The following is a 27,708-nucleotide window of genomic DNA, read 5'->3' as shown; positions in this document are numbered from 1 at the left end:
TGGACACTGGCTTGGCTGTTTGTCATTTTCACAAATTGAGTTTGTGCGCATTTCAAAGATACTGAACTGAAGCCTGCAGATATCAAACTACGAGCTTACACTGGAAAACAGTTAACTCCTGTGGGAATGATATTTTTAATATTGAACTACAACAACCAACAAGCCACATTAGGCTTTTATGTGGTAAAAACAGGATTGTGGGGTTATGACTGGCTGAGACAACTACAACTTGACTGGAGATCCATCCACCATTTGTATGCAATAGAGTCAATGGAATGCAAATTAAGAAATGTAATATATGATGCCACTACAGTGTTCAGGGATAGAAATGGAAAACAAACAGATCAAAGGTAAAATAGTGTTAAATGAAAATGCCACACCCAAGTTTTGCAAAGCTTATCCAGTCCCTTAAACCATCTGTGATAAAGCAGCCAGTGGGCCAGATCATATGCAGGCTGAAGGAACTCTTTCCAAGGTTGAGTGGAGTCCATGGGCAACATCAGTGCCCCACATGCCAAGAGTGTGCCAGTCAGGATCTGTGGTGATTTTAAGTTCACCTATCAACCCAGTACTGAAAGTAGATCAATATCTCCTGCCCAGGATAGAGAATAGCTTCGCAAACCTTTCTGGAGGGAACTGCCTCAGCGAAGTGGACTTAGCTGAGGCCTAACTACAGATGGAGATGGAAGAAGATCCCAAAGTATTTCTCACAATGAACAATCACAATGGGCTTCCTTGCTATAAGAGGCTATTCTTGGAGTAGCATCTGCACCTACACTCCGGCAGAAACTATGGACCAGGAGCTGCAGGGCTGCCCAGGCACTCTGTGTTAGCTGGATGACATCATTATTATCAGCAAGGATGACAAGCGACATCTCCAAAATCTCAAAACAGTGTTAAAAAGATTAGAAGATTATGGGCTCGGAGCACAAAGCAACTACTGTGAATTCCTTAAACCAAGCATAACTTACTGTGTCCACACCATTAACGTACAAGGAGTACCCAAGTGTGCTGAGAAAATTGAAGTAGTGGTGAATGCACCATGGCCAAAGGATGTGTCAGAGTTGCAGTCCTTTTTAGGACTTGTCAGTTACTAGAACAGGTTCCTGACAAATGTGGCTATTGTGCTCTACCCCTTGAATTCATTGCTACAGATCAGTACGAAGTGGCAGCGGACTAAACAGCGTGAGGTGACTTTGCAAAAGGTAAAGGAAATTGTGAGACCAAACACTGCAGTCACACGTTGTCCAGCAAAGCTAGCCATGCACTGTTCAGGATGCTAACACACCCAGAAAAAAGCTGTCCAGAGTTGTCGGAAACACCTCCTGCGGTCCCGGAGATGACTCCTACATGCACCTAGAACCTGAGATTGTTTCACAACCGCAAAGTCTTACCTGCCAGGTAGAAGCACCTGCCCCACCTTCTTGTTTTTCACTTAGTTTTGTTTTAGAGTTACATAATATATCAGAATAGGCCGAGGATGGACAAGTCAGTTTGGGAACAGGAAGGGGAATTGAAAGGGCATGCAACTGGGAGCTAGGGATGATCTTTGTGGGTAGTGTGTCAGCTGTCTGCAAACCATTCATGCCAATGTAGAGAGGCTGCAACAGGAGCAATAAATCTTTATGTTCCTGTTAGGTTGAAAGGAAAGATTAAAAGTTTGAGAGAGCCATGGTTTTCAAGGGATATTGGAAACTTGGTTCGGAAAAAGAGAGATCTACAATAAATATAGGCAGCATGGAGTAAATGAGATGCTTGAAGAATATAAAGAATGTAAAAAGAATCTTAAAGAAAGTAGAAAAGCTAAAAGAAGATATGAGGTTGCTTTGGCAAGTAAGGTGAAAATAAATCCAAAAGGTTTCTGCAGTTATATTAATAGCATAATATTAGGGGAGTAATGGTGGGTCTTCATTTCGATTGTCTCCACTGCCTACCTGGCTGTCCAGGCCAAATGATGGTGTTTATGTATCTGAATTGGGAGGGTGCTAGGATAAGGTTGTTGAGCAAGACAGGCAGCAAAGTAAGAGGAGTATGCTTTCACCACCTAATAAATCAGTAAAATTTGGACTGAGAGGAAACAGAGAGGCAAAGCAGGATTAGTAATGAGAACATAGTCACCTTCAGTCTCTCTACCACTCTCAGCCATTGCAATTATTATGCTGGTGTTGTCTTTTCTCCTGTCACTACCATCTCGCCCCATGGAAAACAGACAAAAGTGTTTCAGTAACTGTTGTGGATTGCACACCCGTGAGATGTGGGTGTGACTTTGAACAGCAAAGGTGCTTGGAGTTTGGCGAAAGGATTGAGCTGAGGCCAAAGGTAATAGTGGGATCTGTAATAACATATTCAAGAATACGTTCACTGAGCTTGACCTTTTATATAAGGCTTGTGACTGTAACTAAGTTCTTAGGGCATGGTTACACGGCCAAAGCATCATAAACACAGACCTGAGGTTGTATTTGAAGTAATTGGGAGTAATGGATCTCAAACAGGGCTGTAGATAGATAGTTTTCATTTATTTATTATTTTTTCTTTCATGTTGCATATTTATAGCAGTGGGTATGCCATGCAGAATAGTGGAAACCTCCTCTTGTGGGATTTGGGAAGGCAGGGAGATGACCAGTGTCCCTGACAATTACATCTGCAAGAAGAGCATCCAAATACAGCTTCTAACAGACCCTGTTAAGGAGTTGGAGCTGGAACTGGATGAAATCCAAACCTTTTGGGAGGCTGAAGCTGATGAGTTGATAGACAAGATATACAGGGAGGTAGTTATACCAAAGGTGCAGGACACAAGAAACTGAGTGACTGTCAGGTGGAGGAAAGGGGATAGTCAGACAGTACCCCTTGGAAATTGTTGGTAGTGGGGGGTGGGGGGGGGGGAGACCTAGCAGAGCAAAGCCTCAGTGGTCAGGTCTCTGACACTGGTTCTGGCTCTGTGGCTCAAAATGGAAAGGGGAGAAAAGGCAAGTAGTGGTGATAAGGGATTCATTGGTTAGGGGAATAGAAAGGAGGTTCTGTGGACGAGAACGAGATTATCAGATGGTTTGCTGCCTCCCAGGTGCCAGGGTCAGGGACATCTCAGATGAGGTTCACTGCATTCTTAAGTGGGAGGGTGAGCAGCCAGAGGTCATGGTCCACATTGGTACAAATGATATGGGTAGGAGGGATGACGAGGTCCTGCAAAGTAAGTTCAGGGCTACTAAATTAAAGGACAGGACTTCCAGGGTTGTGAGCTCAGGACTGCTACCTGTGCCATGTGCTAGTGAGGCCAGAAATAGTGAGATCATACAGTTTAACCTGCGGCTAGTGAGATGGTGCAGGAGGGAGGACTTCAGATTTTTGGATTATTGGGCTCTCTTTCAGGGAAACTGGAACCTGTAAAGAAGGGATGCTTTGTGCCTGAAATGGAGGAGGACTAATATCCTAGTGGGAAGGATGCATGAGAGAGATTAAACTGTTGCAGGAGGATTGGAACCAGAGTGGAGACATTGTAGAAATGTTAAGCCTATATATAAAGTTGGAATTCAAAAGGTTGAGCACGGTGGGACTAATGTTCTAAACTATGTATATGTCAGTGCAAGGAGCATTGTAGGAAAGGCAGATGACGTTAGGACACGGATCAGCACATGGAATTGTGACATTGTAGCTATTATTGCGACTTGGTTGCAGGAGGAGCACGACTGGCTGCTTGATGTCCTGGGGTTCTGTTGTTTCACGTATGATGCAGCGTGAGGGATTAAAGATGGAGGGTTGGCATTACTAGTGAGGAAAAATGTCACGGCAGTGCTCAGTCAGGATGGACCGGAAAGCTTGTTCATGGAATTTAGAGGAGAAAATTTGAAGAAAGATCGCAGACGGTTGCTAGAGACATAATGTTGTGATTGAAATTCCCATACTGTAAAAGGGCTGGATGGAAAAGAGTTTATCACATGTGTTCAGTAAGGATTCCTTAATCAGCACATAGAAGTCCAACGAGAGTGTGTAATACTGATCTCCTATTAAGGAATGAGACAGGGCATGTGACAGAAGTTTGTGTAGGGAAACTCTTTGTGTCTAGCGATCATAATGCCTTTAGTGTCAACGTAATTAGGAAAAGGATAGATCTGGTCCATGGGTTGAGATTCTAACTTGGATAAAGGCCAATTTTGATGGTATCAGAAAGGATCTGGCAAGTGTGGATTGGGAAAAGTTGCTTTTGGCAAAAATGCGCTTGGTAAGTTGGAGGCATTCAGAAATAAAAGTTTGGGAGAACAGAGTTTGTATGATCCTGTCAGAATAAAAGGCAAGAACAGCAAGTTCAATGAACCTTGGTTTTTGAGAGATATTGAGGCCCCAGTTAAGATAATGAAGGACATGCATAGCAGGTATAGGCAGATAGGATCAAATGAGATACTTAGAAATGCAAGAGAACACTTAAGTAAATCTGGGAGGGTTAAAAGAGGACATGAGGTTGCTCTGGCAGACAAGGTGAAGGAGAATCCTAAGGGCTTCTACAGATATAAGAGCAAAAGGATAGCAAGGGACAAAATTGGTCTTCTGGAGGATCAGAGTGGTAACCAATATAGGGATCCAAAAGAGACAGGGATCTTTTGCGTCTGTATTTACTCAGGAGATGGACACTGATTCAAGAGAAGTCTAGCAAAGCAGCAGTAAGGTCATGGACACTATATAGATAACCGAGAAGGAAGTGCTATCTGTCTTGAGACAAACTAGGGCGGGTAAATCCCCAGGGATTAACAAGGTGTTCCTTTGGACCCTGTGGAAAGCTAGTGTAGAAATTGCAGGGGGCCTAGCAGAGATATTTAAAATACCCTTAACCATGGGTGAGATGCCAGAGAATTGGAGGATAGCTAATATTGTTCTCTTGATTAAGAAAGGCTCTAAGAATAAGCTAGGAAACTATAGGCCAGTGAGCCTGACAGTGGTGGGAAGGTTATTGGAAGGTATTCTGAGGTACTGAATATATAAGTATTGGGATAGACAGGGACTGATTAGAGATAGTCAACGTCACTTTGTACATGGTAGTTCATGTCTAACCAATCTTATAGAGTTTTTTCCAGGAAGTCACCAGAAAGCTGATAAAGGCAAAGCAATGGGTGTTGTCTACATGGACCTTACCAAGGCCTTTGATAAGGTCCCACATGGGATGTTGGTCAAAAAAGTACAGTTGTTTAGCATTCAAGATGAGATAGTAAAAGATTAGGCACTGGCTTTGTGGGAGAAGTGAGAAAGTGGTAGTAGATAGTTGCTTCTTTGACCGGAGGCCTGTAGCTAGAGATGTGCCACAGGGATCAGTGCTGGGTCCGTTGTTGTTTGTCATCCATTTCAACAATCTGGATGATAATGTGGTTAACTGGATCAACAAATTTGCAGATGACACCAAGATTGGGAGTGTAGTGGAGAGCAAGGATGGCTATTAAAGCTTGCAGCTGGATCTGGACCAGCTGGAAATGAGGTGAAAAATGGTCGATGGAATTTAATGCAGACAAGTATGAGGTGTTGCACTTTGGGAGGACCAACCAGTGTTGGTCTTACACAGTGAGCGGGAGGGCACTGAATACTAGAATAGAAAGATCTGGGAATACAGATTCACAATTCCTTAAAAGTTAAATAGGGTCATGAAGAAAACTTCTGGCACAATGGCATTCTTGTATTGAGTACATGAGTTGGGATGTTATGTTGAAATTGCATAAGATGTTGGTGAGGCCTAATTTAGATGACTGAGTACAGGTTTGGTCACCTACCTACAGGAAAGATGTCAATAAGATTGAAAGAATGCAGAAAAAAATTTACAAGGATATTGTCAAGACTTGAGTTATAGGGAAACATTGAATAGGTTAGGACTTTATTCCTTAGATTACAGAAGGATGAGCGGAGATTTGACAGAGGTATACAAAATTATGAGGGGTATAGATAGGGTAAATGCGAGAAGGTTTTTTCCACTGAGGTCACGTGTCGAGGGTGAATGGTGAAATATTTAAGGGAAGCGTGAGAAGGAACTTCATCACTCTGAGAGCGGTGAGAGTGAGGAACAAGCTGCCAGCACAAGTGGTGGATGCGGGTTCAATTTCAACATTGGAGAGAAGTTTATGATGGGAGTGGTGTGGGGGGCTAAGGTCCAAGTGCAGGTCAGTGGGGTTAGGCAGATTAATGGTTTGGCACAGACTAGATGGGCTGAAGGATCTGTTTCTGTACTGTGGTGTTCTATGACTCCATGACCGCTTACCCTTTACCTCCTCGCCACTACGGTCTCTATGGCAGTTCCTGAAAATATTGGAGCCTGTCCTCTCTTGGTCATTTCATTTTGTAAAGTGCCCTCCAGCCACAGTACGCTTCCACTTTAAGAGAGGCAGGCAGTACTTGAAATATCGGCCTCTTTCAGTCAGTCAGGGGACAGGCACGCAAGGGAATGCTCCCCACTCGCTGGATTAAGACAGTGGAAATGGAAATCAAGCTGCTAAATACAGTCCAAAACAAAGCCGCCCACCAGATTGGCATCCATCCACCATCCTAAACATTCCCTCCTCCGCTGGAGCATGGTGGTTGTGAAGTACACCACCAATATAAATACCACAGTTACTCCCCCAGGCATGAGCTGTACCACCATGGTGGAGAAGGACAGCTAACGATGGGAAGACTGATGCTGGTAGGATCCCTTCCAGGTTGCACACCATTCTGTGTTGTATACATGACAACAGCTCTGAATCCCAACAACACTGTCAGAACATTTTCACCCAGAAAGACGAGCAGCTCACGAAGGGGGCTTGCTGCTGCCTTGTCATGGGCATTTGGGATGGGTAATAAAAGCTGGCTCTAGTTCCTCCAGCATTTTGTGTGTGTTGTTCCGGCTCTACTGGCGGTGCTTGGATCCTGAAAATAAATATATTAAGGGGGAAAAAAACCAGCAAGGTTAGCATGAAGATTAAGAAGTTTAAAGATTGGCTTCATTGTCACATTTACTTCTCAACATCGACACATGCATCGAAATGGATTGTTTACGCCAAGTTAAATCAGCTGGGAGCAGCCTGCCAGTGTTGCCATGCTCCAGGTGCCAGCATGGCATTCCCACGACTTACTAACTCTAACACCAACCGTCTGTCTTTGGAATGTGGGAGGAAACCCACGTGGTCACAGGGAGAACGGACAGCAGTGGGAATTGAACCCCAATAAGTGGCTGTGCTGTGCCACTATTAGGTGAATGATGTGACTACTATAATTGGCTGACAGTGTGCTGCCTGACCAGGAATGGGTTAATCATACATTATTTCATATACCATTTTGGAGCTACTGAGTCTCCTAAATCCACTAAATAGGCAGAACACACATTTGGCAGCGTGTTTATTCCATATCCTCGCTTTAGAATGAACACCACTTTCCAGTTTCTCTTGGCATCTTTCATTCATCACCACAACTGTAATGTGTGTTTCTATAACGGCTTTCTGTAAGGATATCCCCCAAGGTTCTACATAGGAATATTATTCAACAAAGCCTTGACACCAAGCCATAGAAAGTTGCAAACGCTCAGGAAACTGAAGGTTCAGACTAAGGTAGGTTTAAAGGAGCATCTTACTACTTTAAGGTGGGCATTCCAGAGCTCAGAGCCTACAGCTAATAATAAATAGACCAGATTCGATGGGGCGGGGGGGGGGGGGGCAGCGATCTAGAAAACTTGTTGGAGAACACAGAGGTAGAGCAGGTGATACACGAGGGACTTGAAAACAGAGATTATCTTAAAACTCGAGCTGAAACTTAGAACAGCAGAGGGAATAAAACATTCATATAAATATTTTTAAAAATCCAAGTCTAAAACCTGGTGGCAAGTAGACTGGAGATGGGCAGCAAATGAAGCTTTGGGTCGGGGTGACTAAAAAATACTTAACATACTCTAGGGCAATGAGCACACTGCTCAGGAGGGAGCATAAAAAACAAAATGTACTTTAGACATCGGACTTTTCAAGCTTAAAATCACTGTAGAGCCAGGTGAGAAAAACTTCAGCTTCAATTCTCAACATGCGGACTTTATATCAGAAAGCAGTTGGAAGAGAGTTCTGACATCCTTGTCTTTAACATTCCAGCATCATGGATCGGGAGGTCGCACTGATGACAGAAATGGATAAAGTCAAAAAGGAAGCTAGTAAGTAAAATAATGACTTTCCTTTGACACGGCTGGTTGGGAGAAAAAACTTGAAAATTTGTGTCAGGGTTCTGTTTTTCTCAATACTTGTTTTATTAACTACACACTTGAGGTTGTAGATCCTGGAATGTGGAACAAAAGCAAACTGCTGTGAGAAATCTGTGGGTTGGGCAACATGCTCCTTGTTCTGTTATCAGTCATTCAGCTCTTTGAGCATTCATAAGAAGGAATGTCTTGTTCATGTATGAAAGCTGTTGCAACTTCAGGTCACCCCTGGTAATCCTCTATCAATGAGGTACTATTGAAGCAGTGGCTCAGATGTCATATAGGAAATAAACTGCACCCTATAAGTGGCCATTCTTTGAGATTAAGTATCGGCTGTATATCCACAATTCTTGCAGCAGAGGAGTCATCTTCTGTCTGGTAAATGAATTATTCAACTTTCAGACTGTACTGTTGTTTGGATATAACACTGTTTAATTCTGAGAGCAGAAAGGGAATCGCTTATGGTGCAGGGTCTCTTCCCATTATGTTGCCAAATCCTTCCTCCCCACGGATACTGCCGGATCTGCGGATTTCTTCCAACAGATTCCTTTGTGTGCAGTCTCGTTTCTCCAACTCCTACAATATTGGCTGAACTAGATTTTTTAAAAAACAGAGAATTTTACACACTGGTCAGCAATGTGTTTTTTTTTAGCATTTCTTTTAGATAGTCTTCAGATTGAATTCACTTAAATGAGTTCTTGTCCACAAATCTGGTCAAAATTGCAGTATGTTTCCACCAGAAATAACTTTGAAACTGTAGTTATTTTCTTTTAAAAGTATTTACGTTTAAATATTCTTAACTTATTAAAAAAAATGTAGTCACAGCAAATGGGAATTGTCAATGATTCAATCCTGTCTTCTCAAGTAATTTTCACTTTAATATGTGTAACAGGAAAGCTAATATTTCATGCATCCACAATTTTTAAAAATGTATCAATTGCCATATATATCAAATGAAATCACTTGGAGAAATACTCATTACTGAAGGACAAGCAACATGATTTGTTCTTGGAATATCAAGTTTGATTGAGTTCCTGGATTAAGTAATCAAGGAGCTTTTGAAAGAGGAGCTGACTGCTGTATGATGACAGAGCAGACACAATGGGCTGAATGGCCTAATTCTACTTCTGTGTCTTATTTCTTACAGTAGCTATACAGACTCATTGGTCCCTTTATTGGGTTAGGAGGTACCTAATGAAGTGGCCAATGAGTGCTTTTCTGAATATTCATGGTCTGCTGCTGTAGTCCACCCACTTCAAAGTTTGATGTATTATGCACTCAAAGGTGCTCTTCTTCCCACCACTGTAGGAATGCATGGTTATTTGAGTTACTGGCACCCTCCCGTCAGCTTGAACCAGTCTGGCCCTTTTACTCTGATCTCTCTCATTAGCAAGGAGATTTCACCCACAGAACTGCCGCTCACTGGATGTTTTGTTTTTTGTTTTTCACGCCATTCTCTGTAAACTCTGGAGACTATTGTGCACGAAAATTCCAGAAGATCAGAAGTTTCTGAGATACTCAAACCACATGAGTTGCTGCCACATGACTGGCTGATTACTTATATGTATTAACAAGCAGGTGTCCGGGTGTACCTAATAAAATGGCCATTGAGTGAAAATCTTTCCAAAGGACTCTTGATAAGGTCTTCAGCTACTTACTCAAATTTTAGGAACATATGGCAAGACATTTGGTAACTCGGGTACAAAATTGGTGAAGTGTTGGAAAGCAGAGAGTAGGCATGAATGGATGTATTTAGCAGGGTTGCCCAGTGAGGTTGAGATAAGGCAGTTACTCATCTGGTTACTAATAAATGACCTGGACCTGGTTCAAGAAGTATAGTGTTGACATTTATGGATGAAGTAAGAACCTAACATTGACCAGGGTAGTACTGATTTCAGGGGAGCTCAATTCAACGTGAAGTATCAAGTTTATATTTTACCTCACTTTGGAAAGTGTAAAATAGAGGAGGAGGGTGGTCTAAATGATATTGTTTTGACATCGGTACATCTTCACAAATCTTGACAGGATGATTAAGAAAACGTATTGGATACTTTGGTTTATAAATAGGAGACTGAATATAAACATGAGGAACTTCTATAAATCTTTGTTTAGACCTCGGTTAACCTGTGTGTGAATCTCACTTTAGGGAATAAAAGAAGTTTTATCAGGACAGTGGGTACAAGTGAGACTTGCAGAGGAAGGTCTGGAGAAGCTGGTTAAGGGAAAACATAGGAGAAGTGTTCAAAACTGGGCGTTTGTGAAAGGGATCATATGAGAAACTCTGGCAAGTGAGCCAGTAACCAGCAGTCATGGTCTTCAAGCAAGAGGAAGAAAAGTTTCACCATATGAATGGACTGTTGAATCAGGGACACACTCCATGTAAAAGAACTACAGAATTAGAACCCTTGGGAGCTTTTAAAGCAATTGGACACATACTTGAATAAGAAAGCTTTCAGAACTAGGGGAAAAACGGAGGTGAGCGCTTGGGCTGGACGTCCTTATCATAGGGTTAGGATAGAGTGACGGGTTGAATTGCCCCTGCTTTGCTCTAAGATTCAATTACCCTGATCCTTGGCCAACAATGGAAAATGCACAGAAAGGCAGAGTATTTATTAAATTATGATAGATTGGGAAATGCTGATTTTTCAAAGAGACATACTTGTCTTTGTTCACTAATCACTGAAAGCTTACATGCAGGTACAGAAAGCAAAGGACAGGCAAATACATGTTTCCTTTGATTGTGAGAGAATTTGAGTACAGGAGTAAGAATGCCTCATAGTAATTTTTCAGGGCCTGGTGAGATTGGACCTGAAGAACTGAGCACAGTTTTGGTTTCCTGTTACTTGCAACAGAGGTTCTGTTAACAGATATTCACCACACAGGAAAGATGTATCAACCAGGGTGTAATCTTTTGAGATGAGAAGAATGAAAACTAATTTCATTGACACTTCCAAATGAAGTACAGATCTCAACAGTGTGAATACAGGGAAAATGCTTCCCTGGCCGGGCCTAAGTGCCGCAGATTTATTCTGATGCAGGCAATTTACAAGTAAGATGAGGAGGAATTTCTTCACTCATAGTGGTGAATATTTAGAATTCATGACTCTGGAGGACTGTGGAGATTCACCTGAAACAAAGATTTCTGCATGTTCAGATTCAAAGATTCAAAGGTTCAAAGTACATTTATTATCAAAGTATTATGCAATATACAACCCTGAAATTCATCTTCTCTACAGACAGCCACGAAACAAAGAAAAGCCATGAACCCATTCAAAGAAAAGAAATCAATCCCCTCAACGTGAAAAACAAAAATAAATCACGCAAACAGCAAAAAAAAAGACAAAAACTCAGAATATAAACCAAAATCAAAAGAGTCCAGGCATATTTAGTGCAGCTCAGTTCAGTGCAGTTTAATCTAGTGCTATGTTATTTGTCATCTGCAAGCTGCCCCAATCATAAATCTCCCAAAATAGCAACAGCAAAAGAAGCAACGAGAAATCAGAAACCCATCATAATGTAAACCAGAGAGTTCAATCCACAAGCCGTGTCGATGAAACCCTGCCCAAGACTCGCTGCTCTAGCACAATCCTCTGGTAGCATCGAGAGGAGTGAGAGAGAGAGAGGCCATTCAAATTCAGCATCCTTCCTCCAGGAGCAGCAAGTGAGAGGAAGAGATGGACCGTCACTCGCAAGCACCTTCCTCTGGCAGCAGTGAACAAGAGGCTGGTAGTTAGCGCTCCTTTGATGCATCAGAAACCAGAAAAGGAAATGTGATTGCGTACAATTGTGAAATATACTTAACATAGAACATAGAATAGTACAGCACAGTACAGGCCCTTCGGCTCCCAATGTTGCGTCGACCCTCAAACCCTGCCTCCCATATAACCCTCACCTTAAATTCCTCCACATACCTGTCTAGTAGTCTCTTAAATTTCACTAGTGTATCTGCCTCCACCACTGACTCAGGCATGCATTCCACGCACCAACCACTCTCTGAGTGAAAAACCTTCCTCTAATATCCCCCTTGAACTTCCCTCCCCTTACCTTAAAGCCATGTCCTCTTGTATTGAGCAGTCGTGCCCTGGTGAAGAGGTGCAGGCTGTCCACTCTATCTATTCCTCTTAATATCTTTTATACCTCTATCATGTCTCCTCTCATCCTCCTTCTCTTCAAAGAGTAAAGCCCTAGCTCCCTTAATCTCTGATCATAATGCATACTCTCTAAACCAGGAAGCGTCCTGGTAAATCTCTGTACCCTTTCCAATGCTTCCACATCCTTCCTATAGTGAGGCGACCAGAAATGGGCACAGTACTCCAAGTGTGGCCTAACCAGAGTTTTATAGAGCTGCATCTTAAAATTTATCGACTCTTAACTCGCGACTCTTAAAATTTATCCCTTGACTTATGAAAGCTAACACCCCATAAGCTTTCTTAACTACCCTATCTACCTGTGAGGCAACTTTCAGGGATCTGTGGACATGTACCCCCAGATCCCTCTGCTCCTCCACACTACCAAGTATCCTGCCATTTACTTTGTACTCTGCCTTGGAGTTTGTCCTTCCGAAGTGTACCACCTCACATTTCTCTGGGTTGAACTCCATCTGCCTCTTCTCAGCCCACTTCTGCATCCTATCAATGTCTCTCTGCAATCTTCAACAATCCTCAACACTAACCACAACACCACCAACTTTTGTGTTGTCTGCAAATTTGCCAACCCACCCTTCTACCCTCACATCCAGGTCGTTAATAAAAATCACAAAAAGTAGGTGGTCCCAGAACCAATCCTTGTGGGACACCACTAGTCACAACCCTCCAATCCGAATGTACTCCCTCCACCATGACCCTTTGCTTTCTGCAGGCAAGCCAATTCTGAATCCACCTGGCCAAACTTCCCTGGATCTCATGCCTTCTGACTTTCTGAATAAGCCTACCGTGTGGAACATGCCAAGAAGGTAGAGGGTGGCAATCTTTTGTATACTGGTTAAATTCCTTTGTGCGCTAGTAGCAAAAGATGTGTGTGCATGTGAGCACCTGAGAGGGAACATTGCCCACCACTCCCTGTGTAATAAAAAAAAAACCTTGTTCTGTACATCTCCTTTAAACCTAATCCCTCTCACCAGAAATGTATGCTGTCTAGAATTAGACATTTCAACCCCAGGAGCTGTCAACTCTATCAATCCCTCTCATAATCTTATAAATTTCATGCAGAACTCCCCCAGCCTTCACTGTTCCAGAGAATCCAAGTTTGGCAAATTTGCCATTAACCATGTACTGTCTGTTCACATTTGATTTTCCAACCTCACACTTAGCTAGATTAAACTCAACTACCACCTCTCCGCCCATGTCTGCGACTGATCCATGTCCCCCTGTCTCCTCTGGCAATCTTCTACACAATCAACAACACCATCAACCTTTGTATTATCTGCAGACCTACTGACATACCCATCCAAATCTACATTCAAATCATTTGTAATGACCGTGATCAGACCAGAATGAAATAGAACCAAATGTCCCAATTCTGATGAGGTTATTTTGTACATTGAATACTAAATACAATAATTAAAAACACTTAATGAGTAAATTTTCATCCATCTCAATTGCTCCAATTTACTGCTCAGCAATTCATCATGAACAGTATTAGAAAAAGAAAGGGAAGCAATAATGTTCTATTAGACTCTCCAATTATTCTTGTTCTTGGAAATTTTTAGATTTATGATTAGGTTTACTATTAGGTGAATTTACTATTTAGTTTTTAAACTATTTAGTTTACTATTAGATCTTGAAATCCAGCTGGTACAATAACAAGCATATCTGTGCCAGTTTATTCACTGCATTAAATAATTTTGGGTGTAAGTTCCCCAGCTGCAGGGTCCTGGTCTGTACAAGCCACTGGTTTAAGGTTGTCCAAATGTAAGGCAGAGTCTCTTTGCTCCATATTGTGTGAGGTGCCAACAACAATGTCACCTCAGAGGCGACTCACCATTAGAGGCGAGCACTGCTGTGGTAAGTTCTCTGAGGAAGCACATGAATCCAGCGTTCTCTGGAAGTGGGAGCATTCCTTCTCTAATGGGCCCCACAGCAACAGATGTCTCACACTTAAGAAACAACTTCATGTGGTTATTGCCTTGCATGGTTTTGAGAAAGTGAAGATAGTGGTAGAGATCTCAGACAGCAAAGAGACAAAAGCAGACAGTGTGCCCTGTACAGCAGAAAAAGCCACCCATAACCCACTCCTCATTCATCAGGCTCCTGAACCATATAACAATTGCAGCACGGAAACAGGTAATCTTGGCCCTTCTAGTCCATGCTGAACGCTTACGCTCACCTAGTCCTACTGACCTGCACTCAGCCCATAACCCTCCATTCCTTTCCTGTCCATATATCTATCCAACTTTTTTTTTAAATGACAAAATCAAACCTGCCTCTACCACTTCTGCTGGAAGCTCGTTCCACACAGCTACCACTCTCTGAGTAAAGAAATTCCCCCTCATGTTACCCTTAAACTTTTGCCCCTTAACTCTCAACTCATGTCTTCTTGTTTGAATCTCCCCTACTCTCAATGGAAAAAGCCTATCCACGTCAACTCTATCTATCCCCCTCATAATTTTAAATACCTCTAACAAGTCCCCCCTCAACCTTCTATGCTCCAAAGAATAAAGACCTAACTTGTTCAACCTTTCTCTGTAACTTAGGTGCTAAAACCCAGGTAACATTCTAGTAAATCTCCTCTGTACTCTCTCTATTTTGTTGACATCTTTCCTATAATTCGGTGACCAGAACCGTACACAATACTCCAAATTTAACCAGCGTGGATAACTTCACTCAGCTCAACACTGAGCTGATTCCACAACCTGTGGACTTGCTTTCAGGTACTCTACAACTTGTGTTCTCAGTACTAGTTATTTATTTATTATTTGTATTTACACAATCTGTCTCCTTCTGCACAGTCTTTGTCGCGTGCAGTTTTTCATCGATTTTACTGTGGTTCTTTGTTCTACTGCAAATGCCTGCAAAACAATAAATCTCAGAGTAGTATATGAATACTTTGATGATCAACTTACTTTGAACAACAGGATTTTGGATGCTGGGTGACCTGCTAATGTCCTTTGAGTGTCGTTCAGTGACACTTGAAATTGATGTAAAGCAGGCAATGCTGGGTTCAGTTCCTACCACTTAATGTTTTCTGCATGTATTTGGAAGTATAAATTCTGTGTAAATTGGTTTATTGGGAATTTTTAGAGAGAGGACCTACTGTATCACCATGATGTTAAATTACAAATTATTCAGTACAGAAAAGAAATTACTGAGACATTTTGTACCTGAGCAATTTTACACCAACTGGCTTGTCAGGTGCCTCAAAGAGTTGCTTATTTAGTGCAGCTGAATCCGTCTTTCATTAGTTTTGCTTCTTAAACAAGTGAACAAGTGGTCATTCCAGTTGCTTGATTAGATGCTGTAGAAACATGCTGGCGCCACGACGCTGTGTCCTCAGTTGACCTGGCTCAGGATTACATTCCTTGGCATCTTCTTCCACATTTTTCTTCACCTTCCATGTCTTCTGGCTCAAATTATGGTTTCCTGAAACAAACTTTTCACAATCCTTACTATCTGGCTGCATCTTGTGCCAAGTTCACTTAATCTTCCCTTGAATGTACAAATTACTTGCATTTTAAAAAAAAATAATTTTATTTATAATTCCAATGAAGGAAAGTATCACATGCTTTAATAGAGAAGTCTTATGAGAACGCAGATTGGATAAGTTCAGCTCTAATTTTCCTGTCTGCTGAAGATCATCATAACACATTGCATTCTTCCTTCTTTTTGTTCTTTTACATGGGCAGTATGTTCTTGAAAGCCATGATAGTTTTTGAAAGATCCTGTACTTCTAGGAAATGCAGAGGTTTAAATCATACTTAGCAACAGGATCACACAGACACTTTGTTTCTACAATCAATGAAATGTGCTTCAGTATTTAACTCTCCGGAAGGCCAATAAACCAGCACGAATTTCCAAGGAAATGTATTCCAGTACATCTGGTTATTTAAACTACTACTGTCTGGCTAGAATCTAGTAGCATCCACAAAGTCAAGAACAACTACAGTATTGTGGCAACTAGTTGAATATGAGCTTAATCCAAATGATTTTCACTGCATGACAGCTTTCTGGGTTTTCCACCAACTTTGATATCATTTTCTCTAGCTAAACCTTCAGTGTGCCAGGCTCATTTAGATATGTCCACTCTCTCAAGACAGGGCACATAGATCGTATACTGTATCTAGAGATGGGATATAACTGAACATACGGTGTCTTATTCGTCCTTACTATCTTCTGCTGGAATTTCTCATTACTCCAAATCATATTTTGAACTATTAAAATGTCAGTCTCTTTTTGCTGCAAACCTTCTGCACTCTGCTTTCCCTTTCTCTGCCCTGAATCCTTTTGTCACCTCTTTCCAGTAACTGAGCCCCTCTCTCTTTAATTTCTGCCCCCTGCCATTCTCTTCTTTGAACCCAAAGTTCAGAATGACCTCTGTGCCCAGAGCACATTCTCACAACACTACTGATTGTTCAGCCTCCCTGCCAGGCCTTTATGTGAGAGGCTGCCCTTGCCATCAGAGTACAGGTGATCCTCAAAACTCTCATCTACTCCCTACTTGTTTTTACCAATGTAAAGGGGACTACATCGTGGGTACCAAATGCAATACATTGTCTGCAACAGCCATTTTGTGCTTCCAGCTGAGTCTCATTTTAACTTTTCCTCCCACTCCATCTCAGCCTATCTGCCCTCAACCTTCTCCACAGCTAAGAAAATGGAAGAACAACATCTCATATTCTGCCTAGGTAGCTTAAAACCCAATAGTATGAACACCGATGTTTCCAGTTTAGAGTAACCTACAATCTTAGTGTTCTCCTCCCACCCACACTCACTTGTCCACTTCTCCCTTTGTTCACCTCTACCACGTCTCTCCCTCTGCCTGATTTATCTCCTCAAAACCCCACTGGTTCCACCCATCACCTCCAAGCCTCTATTCCACCCTCCCTTCCCCTTCTATGCCATCCATTGGCGATCTTTCCTCTTCCTGCTCAGTTCTGACACACAGCCTCAATCCAAAATGTTGAAGTATATCTTCTGCTTCCACAGAACCTGTTCCTCCAGCTTTCTATTATATGATTTTAGAGGAATAAATGAGCTAACAGGGTGGACAGGGTGTACAGTTCTGAAGATTGTCTGCTCCTTCCTTCAATTACATTGGGTTTCTGTTGGTTTCCAACGTGTGCATTTAAGGTTCACAGTGCCCTTGAACATAGAACAATAGAGAACAGGAACAGGCCCTTTGGTCCACAGTGTTCTACTGAGCTAATCATGCAAAGCCAAATTAAACTAGTCTTTTTTATGAGAGTGTCTTGGATGAGGAGATACGGTCACATTATAATGGAAAACTGAGGATCTTGGAATCTCTTCACAGAAGATGGGCAACCTCTGGAATTCACTACATAGAGAGTTATGGAGGCTAAAACAAAAGGGGTATTTAAAGAGCAAACACGAGGAAATCTGCAGATGCTGGAAATTCAAACAACAACACACACAAAATGCTGGTAGAACACAGCAGGCTAGGCAGCATCTATAGGGAGAAGCGCCGTCGACGTCTCGGCCCGAAACATCGACAGCGCTTCTCCCTATAGATGCTGCCTAGCCTGCTGTGTTCCACCAGCATTTTGTGTGGGGGTATTTAAAGATCATTTTATTTTAAAGATCAGAGAAATGAAGGCTATGGTGAACTGGTATAGAAGAGGATTCAAGACCTTGGGGCGGTTTTGCCATGATTATAAGGAATGATGGGGTAGACTTCAGGGACCAGATAGCCAACTGCTGCTTGTGAAAATGAAATAATGAAATATTGAAAGATTGGACTAAAAGAAAATAAGCAAAGCATTATGATGGGCAGTAAATTCTCCCTAAAATTAAAAGGTAAGGGATTTTATAATTCCACAAAACACAGTCAGAAAGCAAAGAGGGAGAGAAATCACATTAATTTAAAATTTGACAGCCTTTCAATCTCTCAAAAAGATCAACAAGCTGAAGAATGCCAGAGATGTTAGCTGACAGTCACGATCACATTGATTTAAGAGTGCATGCATCATTCGATTATCCCTGCATAACTGCAGTTTAAGCCTAATCTGCCATGCAAATACTTTGTGACATTCAGTACACTTCAGTGCTGAAATAAACAGTGAAGTGAAGGGCCAATTTCATAAATCTGAAGCACAACTTATCAGCTTGTGTAATTTAACTACAGACAGTATCTGTCCCCCGTACTTTAGGGCTTTCAGTACTATTGAGGGCCATCACCATTAATTTGGCAACAAATACTGCTTCATTTATTTCACAATGGCTCAGTGAAACAATTGCAGGGATGAAGGCTATCTGAAAAAGGCTTTGGTTATATGCTTTATTTGAATTCTTCCTAAATCATTTGCTGTTGAAAAATATGGAAGATAGAACAAATTAATGAATGTTCTAGAAAGTTTGTTCCACAGGCAGTAAGCCATTCAAAATCCAAAGAGTTTGGCTAAATCATACTATTTTTATCACTTTTTATTTTTCAGTGGAGATTCTAGAAGGAAGACAGAGGAGGGCTGAGGAACTAAAGAGATTGACCGATATGGCCATCCAGATGTCAGAATCCCAGCTTGCTGAACTCAGAGCTGAGATTAAGGTCAGTGGTTAAAAGAAATTGTGTCCTGTCCTGTAGAGTTGGATTGCTGAGCTCAAACTGAATGCATAGTTCTGAGGGGGTTTTTTATTCTGCTCAACAGATATATCCTGTATCGCCAATTCCTTGCCCTACATGTGGGGGAATGGGATTCATGGGATTACTCTGTGAACTCTGTAATGTATAGACCTTCATACTTTAATTCTTGCCAAGAAGACATTGCAGACAAGACCCAATGTTAATTGCCATTACAAGTTGCTCTGGCTTTAATACAACTGAGAAGCTTGTGAGGCTGTTTCTAAATACCACTAGGAATTAAGAATTTTAGTATGAAAATAATACAAGAATACAACAAGAAATCTTTGGTCAAAATGGCGCTAGCATACAATGCTCCCTCAGTCGACAACTTCCAGATAGCACGCAGATATTACTTTTTTCCTTTTTTTACATCTGCTTTTCGCTTTAAATATGTTTCTGGGACTGTTAGAGCCGGCATTTTACAGCTTGGACATCGTTTGAGTGACCCAGCATTCTGCTAGCTCTGAGAAGATTCTGGGAAGCGAGCGTGTACTTGAACGGTCTCAATCCGGAAAAACTTCGAGATGGTGCACAAGCCAATGTTCGACTCCATTTCACTGTTTAAAGCATCCATGAATCGTCAATTAAAGCATCAATGCAGACTGAGTTATCAAGGCGAGTGAGTGTTCAGCACAGACTGCCTGCCTTTTGATTGCTGCTGGAAGAGAAACAGCCTATCAGTGTGTGGCTCATTGTAACGGGCGAGTAGGCCTCTCTGCCTCACGTGGTGTCCCTCTCTTTCGATGAATCTCGATACCACAGGATGGTATCTACATTTATGGATTAGACTATTGTGTTTATGAACTGTGGACTTTTCAGACTTACGGTTTTTATATTCTGTTTTTTCAATCGCCCCTTCCTTTTCCATTTTGTTGTGTGAGGGGCGATGTTTGGGGGGTTGATGTTCTGTTAGTTTTTTGTGCAGGGGAGGGTTACTCTTGGGGGCTCGATGTTCCTGTTCCGTTTTGTGTGGGGGGAAGGGGTTTTTAGGCATGGTTGATGAATCAGGATGCCATTATTTTTTGTAGAGAGGGGTGGGCTAGATGTTGCTCTTAGAATGACTTTCGTGTTCGTTCTTTGTTTCGTGGCTATCTGGAGAAGACAAGTTTCAGAGTTATATATGGATACGTGCTTTGATAATAAATGAACCTTTGAACCAAAGTAGACTAAAATGACATTGCATTGCAGGGAGTAACACCATGCTATGGAGCAGCAACAAATATTGCAAGGAAGGGAGTGATAAAGATAAAGATGAGCTTTATTTGTGGTTATCCAAATTTGAAAGTACAGTACATATACATTAAAGCTTTGAAACATGCAGTGAAAAGCATTACTTGCATCAAATCAAATTAGCTAGGATTGTGCTGGGGGCAGCCCGTGAGGTTTGCCACATTTCAGGTGCAAATATAGCAGCCCACAACTCACTAACCCTAAGCCTAACCTTATGTCTTTGGATCGTGGGAGGAAACCAGAGCACCAGGAGGAAACCCACACAGTCACAGTGAAAATTTATGAACTCCCTACTGACAACAGTGGGAATCAACCCTGATCGGTGATTACTAGGGCTGTAAACCGGTGCACCAACTGCTGTGCTATTGTGACACCCACGGTATAGGCAATAGGATACTGTAGCACTGGTTTAATTAACAGATCTTAGATATTTAATTAGTGATGCTGTCCACTGTCAATTCTTTGAGTGTAATTCTAGTTTTTACCTCTTCACTAATAGCAATTTGTAAGTGAACGTAAATATGATGAGGATCTGGGCAAGTCAGCACGATTCACTGGTAATGTCAGTAGCCTGCAGACCCAAATCCAGCTGTTTGGAGAAGGTGAGTTTTACCAGAGCTTAAAAATGAGAGATCAATGATGATTAAGAATGTGACATAAAATTAGATTCCTGGTAAATAGAAGATATTTCTGTGAAGAAGTCAGTCCAGGAACATCAAATGCACAGTTGCGAAATTAATAGAGGGATTTGATGGACAAGTTTACAAAAAACTAGTGCTGGTTAGACTCCAAAAAAGAAAACCCTAAAGGAAATTTAGGTTTTATCCCAGGAATCAGAATACAAAAAGTGAGATGACAAATCTGCAGTAAAATAAGAGCTCAGTGGAATACTCTGTCCAGATTGTGTCTGCACCATTTAGGTCAGGATTGGGCAGAGGAAAGTATAGAGCAGGGGACTGGAATTGACTAGATTGCTTTATGGAGGACTAACATGTCTCAAGTGGGTCTTTCTGTGCCATAATGTCTCCATGCTTTTGTCGCTGCCGGGAAGGGTGAGAGTCATCCTTGCAATCAGGTTGAATGTGTAGGGAAGGGTGCTGGTGGTCCAGGGAATAGACAAGGAGGGGATAAATGGGATCATTGGGATTGCTCCAAGATCCAACATAAATAGTGCAAATGAGGAATAGTGAAGTTGTGTTCAAGGCTTCATCGACCATTCAGAAATCTGATGCCAGTGGGAAAGAAGCTGAGTTAAATTAAGTACAAACGTTTGTAGAAGAATAAAGGAAATGACAAAAGTATGCTAAATAAAAATCTAATAAATGAGCTGATTGTTATTTGTATTAAATTCTTTATTGACTTAGCTATGTATGTCTGTGGTACATAATTAAACTGTAAAAATGGATTAGAACAAATTTGTGTTATTTCAGATCTCCTGCAACAGTGATAATATCACTGTGAATGCAAGTAAAGCAGGTGAATATTCTCAGAATGGTTTCTGAGATTTCAGCTGCAGCCTCTAGACTGAAGCTTCACAGGATATTGTCACTAAAATATATTTTTCTATGCAGTTTCACATCCAAAGAATAACTACTCCACAAGATCACAGTGCAGCTCCTTCTTGGTTCCACGACATCAAAGTCCTCGAGGTGATTCCAGAAATGTCCCTTCACCATCCAGCTCACTGAGTGCAATAGCATCCACTGGTCATAAAGTAACGAACTCCAAGGACAGTTCAAACGTACAGAAAGTGCCTACAGACAGACAGGTAAGGAGAGCACATTGACGTTGTTACTGCCTCTTATCAATGCTAGGCTGTCAGTAACAATGCCTATAAAGAACCACTCATTAGGCAACCCACTCATGAGTCAAGGAAATCTTCTTTGAGAGCTTTCAATGCACTTATATTCTTCCTTAAATAAGCAAATAAATACTGCATCTAGTACACTGGTTTTTCATTTTTTTCCCTGTCAAAATGGACGAATTCACATGATTCCCCATTATATTTCACTTTGCTCACTCAGCTGACCTGTTCGTATCCTGTTACAGCCTCTTTATAACCTCTCCATAAGGAATAGTGCAAGACATAGAAAATGACTATAAGCTGCAATAATTAATAAATAACTAGTGCAAGAGAGGAATAGGGAGGTAATGTTTGTGTCTTCATGGACAATTCAGCAGTCTGATGGCAGAGGGGAAAAACTGTCCTTGAAACTGTTCGAACAGGTAGAAAAATTAAAAAATGACAAGTATGCAAAATAAAAACTTTCTGAATGAGATGATTTATATGATTCAGGAAACCTGCTTTCCTACTGTTTTCATGTAGCTTCTGGACATTCAGCACTTTCCAGGTCTTTAATATAAATTGTAAAATGTCATTGCCCCAGCATTAATCAATGTGGCAGCTTTTCCTTATACGTTGCCAAGGAGATGTTGACCCACTTATGACTATTCTTTGTTTTTCTGTTAGCCAGGCAATTTTCTATCCAGTCACTTCCTGTACCATGGGTTCTTATTTTCCATAATAGATTGTATATAGCCTTTTGTAAGTCTAACTACAGTACTGTGGTAAACTATGTGTATACCTGTCTGGACACACCCCTCTGCTGACTGCTCCTGTGGCTCCTCCCACAGACCCTTGTATAAAGGAGATTGGAGGCACTGCTCCTCCCTCAGTCTCCAAGATGTCGTGGTCACGTTTGCAGCTAATAAAAGCCTATCTTTTGCCTCCTGTCTCCGAGAGTTATTGATGGTGTATCAAGTACATCCACCAGTTCCCTTTCATCCATAGTACATTTTACTTCCTCCAAGAGCTCCAATAATTTGGTCAAATCTTATTTCCCTTTCAGAAAACCATGTTTGCCTGAGTACCTCAAACATTTCTGTGTGTCCTGCTCTAGCATCCTTCAAGAATCTTGAAGCATTTTCCCGATGGAGCTTTGCAAAGTAATTTCTAGGTGATTTACTCCGGATACATTTGACGTCATCCAAACCACAGGCTAAATTTAAATGAAGCAAGCCTTTTCACCCATTTCGTCTCATCTTTACAGAATGTCATCTTCCCAACTTTTTAAATTAGTTGAATTTAAAATATAGCAAATAAAAATATAATCATACATCACAAGATTAAGATTCATTACAACAATTACAGATACTGTTGCATTAATTCTTACCATTACATTCAATAGAAAAGATCAACAAAAGGTGATAGTGATTCTGATCTTGCTTAACTTCTACAAGGACTGTATCAAATCCAGGTTCCCTATTCACGAATGTTGCAACCATGTATTTCATAGCAGAGGAAGAAATGGAAGGTGAGGCAGTCATTGGACAATCAAGTCATGCAGCAGCGAAACAGGTGCCCAACCCCAATACATGTTACTACCAACTATCTATTGATGCTAATCCCATTTACCAGCTCTTAGTCCATAGCTTCTATACAACTCAGGTATTTGGGTAGATATTTTTTTAAAATATTGTGAGTGTACCTGATTCCTCCCACCATGTAGGCAGCGTCTCTGTATCTTAACCACATACTCACTTTCTTTCTAAATCTCTTACCCTAAACCCATTCCCTCTTTTGGATACCACTGCTATGGGGGATTTTCCTCCCTTATATTTGTCCCTCAGAATGTTGCATACCTCTGTCAAGTTATCCCTCAACCTGCTCTACCCCAAGGGAAACAAGCCTAGCCTAGTCAGTCTCTCCTTAGAACTCAAACATTCCATCCCAGGCAACATCCTCACGATAATCAAGAGAGAATCTGCAGATGCTGGAAATCCAAGTAACACCCACAAAATGCTGGAGGAACTCAGCAGGCCAGGCAGTATCTATGGAAATAATTAAACAGCTGAAGTTTCATGCCAAGACCCTTCATCAGGCTCTGAGTGAAAAGCTTAAGCCAAAAACTTGTGTCTAACTGAAATAAAGGCAATTGCGGAAGTATGAAGCACAGCTGAGTAGAGTGGAGCTTGAAATCAGAAATAAAAGCTCAGATAGTGGCCAAAATTTATGTAATTTATGGCCTTTTTCATAATTCTCAAAAAATGCATATTCCATTCCATGACTCAACAGGCCAGGCAGCATCTACAGAAAAGAGTAAACAGTTGATGTTTCGGGCCAAGATCCTTCTTCCGGACAGGAGAAAAAAGATTAGAAGTCAGAGTAAAAAGGTGTGGGGATAGGAGGAAGAAATACAAGGTTGTAGGTGATAAGTGAAACCAGGAGGGGGAGGGGTGAAGTGAAGAGCTGGGAAGTTGATTGGTGAAAGAGATAAAGGGCTGGAGGAAGGGAGATCTGATAGGAGAGGACAGAAAGGGAATGAGCACCAGAGGGAGTTGAAAGGGAAGAGAGAAGAGCACCAGAGGGAGGCGAGGAAGTTAGGTGAGAGAGGGAAATGGGAATGGAAATGGTGAAGGGGTGTACCATTACCGGAGGTTCAGGAAATTAATGTTCATGCCATCAGGTTGGAGGCTACTCAGACGGAGTATAAGGCGTTTCTCCTCCAACCTGCATGCGGTCTCACTGACGCAGTAGAGGGTGCCATGGACTGACATATCAGAATGGAAATGGGAAAGTGGAATCAAATTGGTTAGCCACTGGGAGATCCCACCTTTTTGCTTGGTGAAGCAACCTCCCAGTCACGGGTGAATCTTCTCAGGATCGCTCCGGAATATTGAGGCGCCAACGGAGGCAAAGCAACTAGCACACCACTATCACAGCTCAGGGCATCAGACTTCAGAGTTCAGTTCCAACACCATCTGCAAGAAGTTTGCATGTCCTTCCTGTGAGCACGTGGGATTGCTCTGGATGCTCCAGTTTCCTCCCACATTCCAAAGACATCCGGTTTGGTAGGTTAATTAGTCATTATGAATCGTCATGTGACTAGGCTAGGGTTAAATAGTTGGCTCACTGAGCAATACGGCTTGTTGAGCTGGGAGAGTCTATTCCATGCCGTGTCTCTAAGTAAATAAATCTCCTCAGCACCTCTCCTGTGCAATCACATTCTTCCTGTAGTGTGGTAACCAGACTGTAGATAATAGTCTGACTATTGTTTCACATTGTACCACAACCTCCCTGCTCTTTTCTTCTCTATCCTAGCTTATGAAGCTTCTTATGCAGTCTCCAATGCCCAGGATCACAAGAGGCTACAGAGGGTTGTAGACTCAGCGGGTTCCATCACAGGCACAACCCTCCCCACCACCAAGGACATCTTCAAAAGGCAATGCCTCAGGAAGGTGCCATCCATTATTAAACACCCTCACGTCCCGGACACGCCTTCTTTGTGTTACTACCAATGGGGAGGTGGTACAGGAGCCTGAAGGTTCACAGTCAACAGTTTAAGGACAGTTCCTTCCCCTGCGCGATCATATTTTTAAATGGTCCACGAACCCATGAGCATTACATTGTTATTCATCTTCTGTATTATTTTGTAAAGACTTGCATTGTACTGCTGCCATGCAACAAGTTTCATGACAGTTTTGTGTTTTACGCATCATGATAAACTGCATCCGGTGCTCCCGGTGCGGCCTCCTCTACATCGGCGAGACCCGACGCAGATTGGGGGACCGCTTCATCGAGCACCTCCGCTCCGTCTGCCACAACAGACAGGATCTCCCAGTTGCCACCTACTTCAACTCTGCCTGTCATTCCCATCTAGATATGTCCATACATGGCCTCCTCTACTGCCATGATGAGGCCAAACTCAGGTTGAAGGAGCAACACCACATCTACCGTCTGGGTAGTCTCCAGCCTGGTGGTATGAACTTAGAATTTTCCAATTTCCAGTAATTCCCTCCCCCCCATCCTAGGTCCCTCTCTGCCCGTCTCCCCTTTCAACTTTCTGCTCCTTTGTCTCTACAGTTCTTTCATGCTTATCCCCTCCCCCCTTATCCTTCCTCTGATTGGTTCTCCACCTGGCGCCTCTAGCCCTTCCCCCTCCCCATCTCTATTACTGGGCTTCGGCCCTCTCTTCTCCCCCCCCCCCCATTCCTGATGAAGGGTCTCGGCCCGAAATGTTGGCTACTCTTTTCTCACCGATGTTGCCTGACCTGCCGAGTTCTTCCAGCGTTGTGTACGTATGATAAACTGCAAATGCCTCACTTGTTCCAATTTCACCAACCGAATTAGAGGACTGTTTCTAATTTTTTGTTGAAATAATTTCTGAGCCTACTGTTCATTCTTTCTCATAGAACAATCAGCGTAATGGCCCATCGAATCAAAGACGAAGCTTCTACCCTCGAGCACAAGGTCAAAGGCTCAGTGGAAGCAGTTTCCCAGGAAAATCTGAAGATGGTAGGGATCGGGGCAGGAAAGGGCCTCCTCAGGAAGGTTATAAAAGTCAGCATCAGAACAGCAAGTCTGGGCATCAGGGACAAACTCATGACACCGGCAAGCTGCTAACGACAAATTCGAATAGTCCTGTTCCACCAACTAAAATCAATTCGCAATCAAGACCCCCTGAACTAAATACTCCTGTGTCTGCAGTTTTCAGCAAAAGTGTTTCTCAGTATAGGTCATGCCCTATAAAACAAGAGATACCTGTTGATACCAAAGTATTGTCCATACCTAATAGAATGACTGTAGTAGCCTAATTTAATTGAATTACATTCTTTCTAGGATTAAGTTCTTTTGTGATTTACCTTCATACAATTCTGGTAAATTTAAATTGAAAAAAATGATTATTTTTAATTTTATATTTTCTTGTCTCAGATAAAGGACCTTGTGAAAATGAGCACATTTTGCTGAAATTGGCCATATATTCCATTTGTAAAGGAAACTGTTTTTAAACTTGCTGGAAATGACAATGTTAGAGCATGAAGGTAAACCGCAACCATTTTGCTGAGAAAAGAAATGATCACATACGTGACTTTTATTTTGGGGGTTGGGCAGTAGGGTAAGATGTGTTGTCATGTGGTAGAGCCAAAAGGCTGTATATCAATAAATAAAATCATAAATGATGAGTTTTATGCTCAACCTGTTCTTAAAGGATATCTGTGCAATGTTATCTCTTTGAAAATTATGCCATTTGTGAAATGACTAATAAAGTTTTTAAGCATCTCCTTTTGCTGAAAGTGCCCCTTTAACAAAATAATCATTCACCAGATTTATTATTAATAACACTTAAATACTTAATAAAATTTAATAATAATACTTTAAAATAATGTGTTCTATGTTTCATGATTACTGCTTGACATCTCTCATTCAAATACAATCTCTACTTTTGTCTGTGTGGATTAGAATTCACAGAACCATAATGGAATTTAAATTTATTTTTTAACTTATTAATAATATTTTAGATTCCATATTCATCTTTAAATCCTGTTTTGTAATATGTTTAAAATATTAACAAAAGCTTTGTTATATCAAACATCTGGTTTATTGTATTTGAAAATTAACATGATTGTATACATAAGGGATTGCATATGCTGGAGTCTGGGACAACACACAAAGTAGTGGTGTTTAAAAGTGCATCAGGTGGGATCCAGAGATATCCAGTCCATCA

General features: G+C 41.6%; 1 protein-coding gene across 3 annotated transcripts in view; it reads left to right on the top strand.

The window, feature by feature from the left end:
• The window catches only part of LOC140728330 (SPATS2-like protein), a 103,194-nt gene extending 75,843 nt beyond the window's left edge, over nucleotides 1-27,351 (top strand). For all 3 annotated transcript variants that reach the window (XM_073046895.1, XM_073046892.1, XM_073046894.1), the window contains exons 8-12: nucleotides 8,079-8,137; nucleotides 18,789-18,898; nucleotides 20,703-20,805; nucleotides 21,775-21,971; nucleotides 26,396-27,351. In XM_073046895.1, the coding sequence (XP_072902996.1) occupies nucleotides 8,079-8,137; nucleotides 18,789-18,898; nucleotides 20,703-20,805; nucleotides 21,775-21,971; nucleotides 26,396-26,797 (871 nt within the window). In that variant the 3' untranslated portion in view covers nucleotides 26,798-27,351. The remainder of the gene's footprint in view (nucleotides 1-8,078; nucleotides 8,138-18,788; nucleotides 18,899-20,702; nucleotides 20,806-21,774; nucleotides 21,972-26,395) is intronic.
• The last annotated feature ends 357 nt before the right edge of the window (nucleotides 27,352-27,708 follow it).

Source organism: Hemitrygon akajei, chromosome 5 (assembly GCF_048418815.1).
Source record: "Hemitrygon akajei chromosome 5, sHemAka1.3, whole genome shotgun sequence".
Classification (NCBI taxonomy): domain Eukaryota; kingdom Metazoa; phylum Chordata; class Chondrichthyes; order Myliobatiformes; family Dasyatidae; genus Hemitrygon; species Hemitrygon akajei.
Note: the sequence above shows the minus strand (reverse complement) of the source record. Positions and strands in the feature narration are given on the sequence as shown.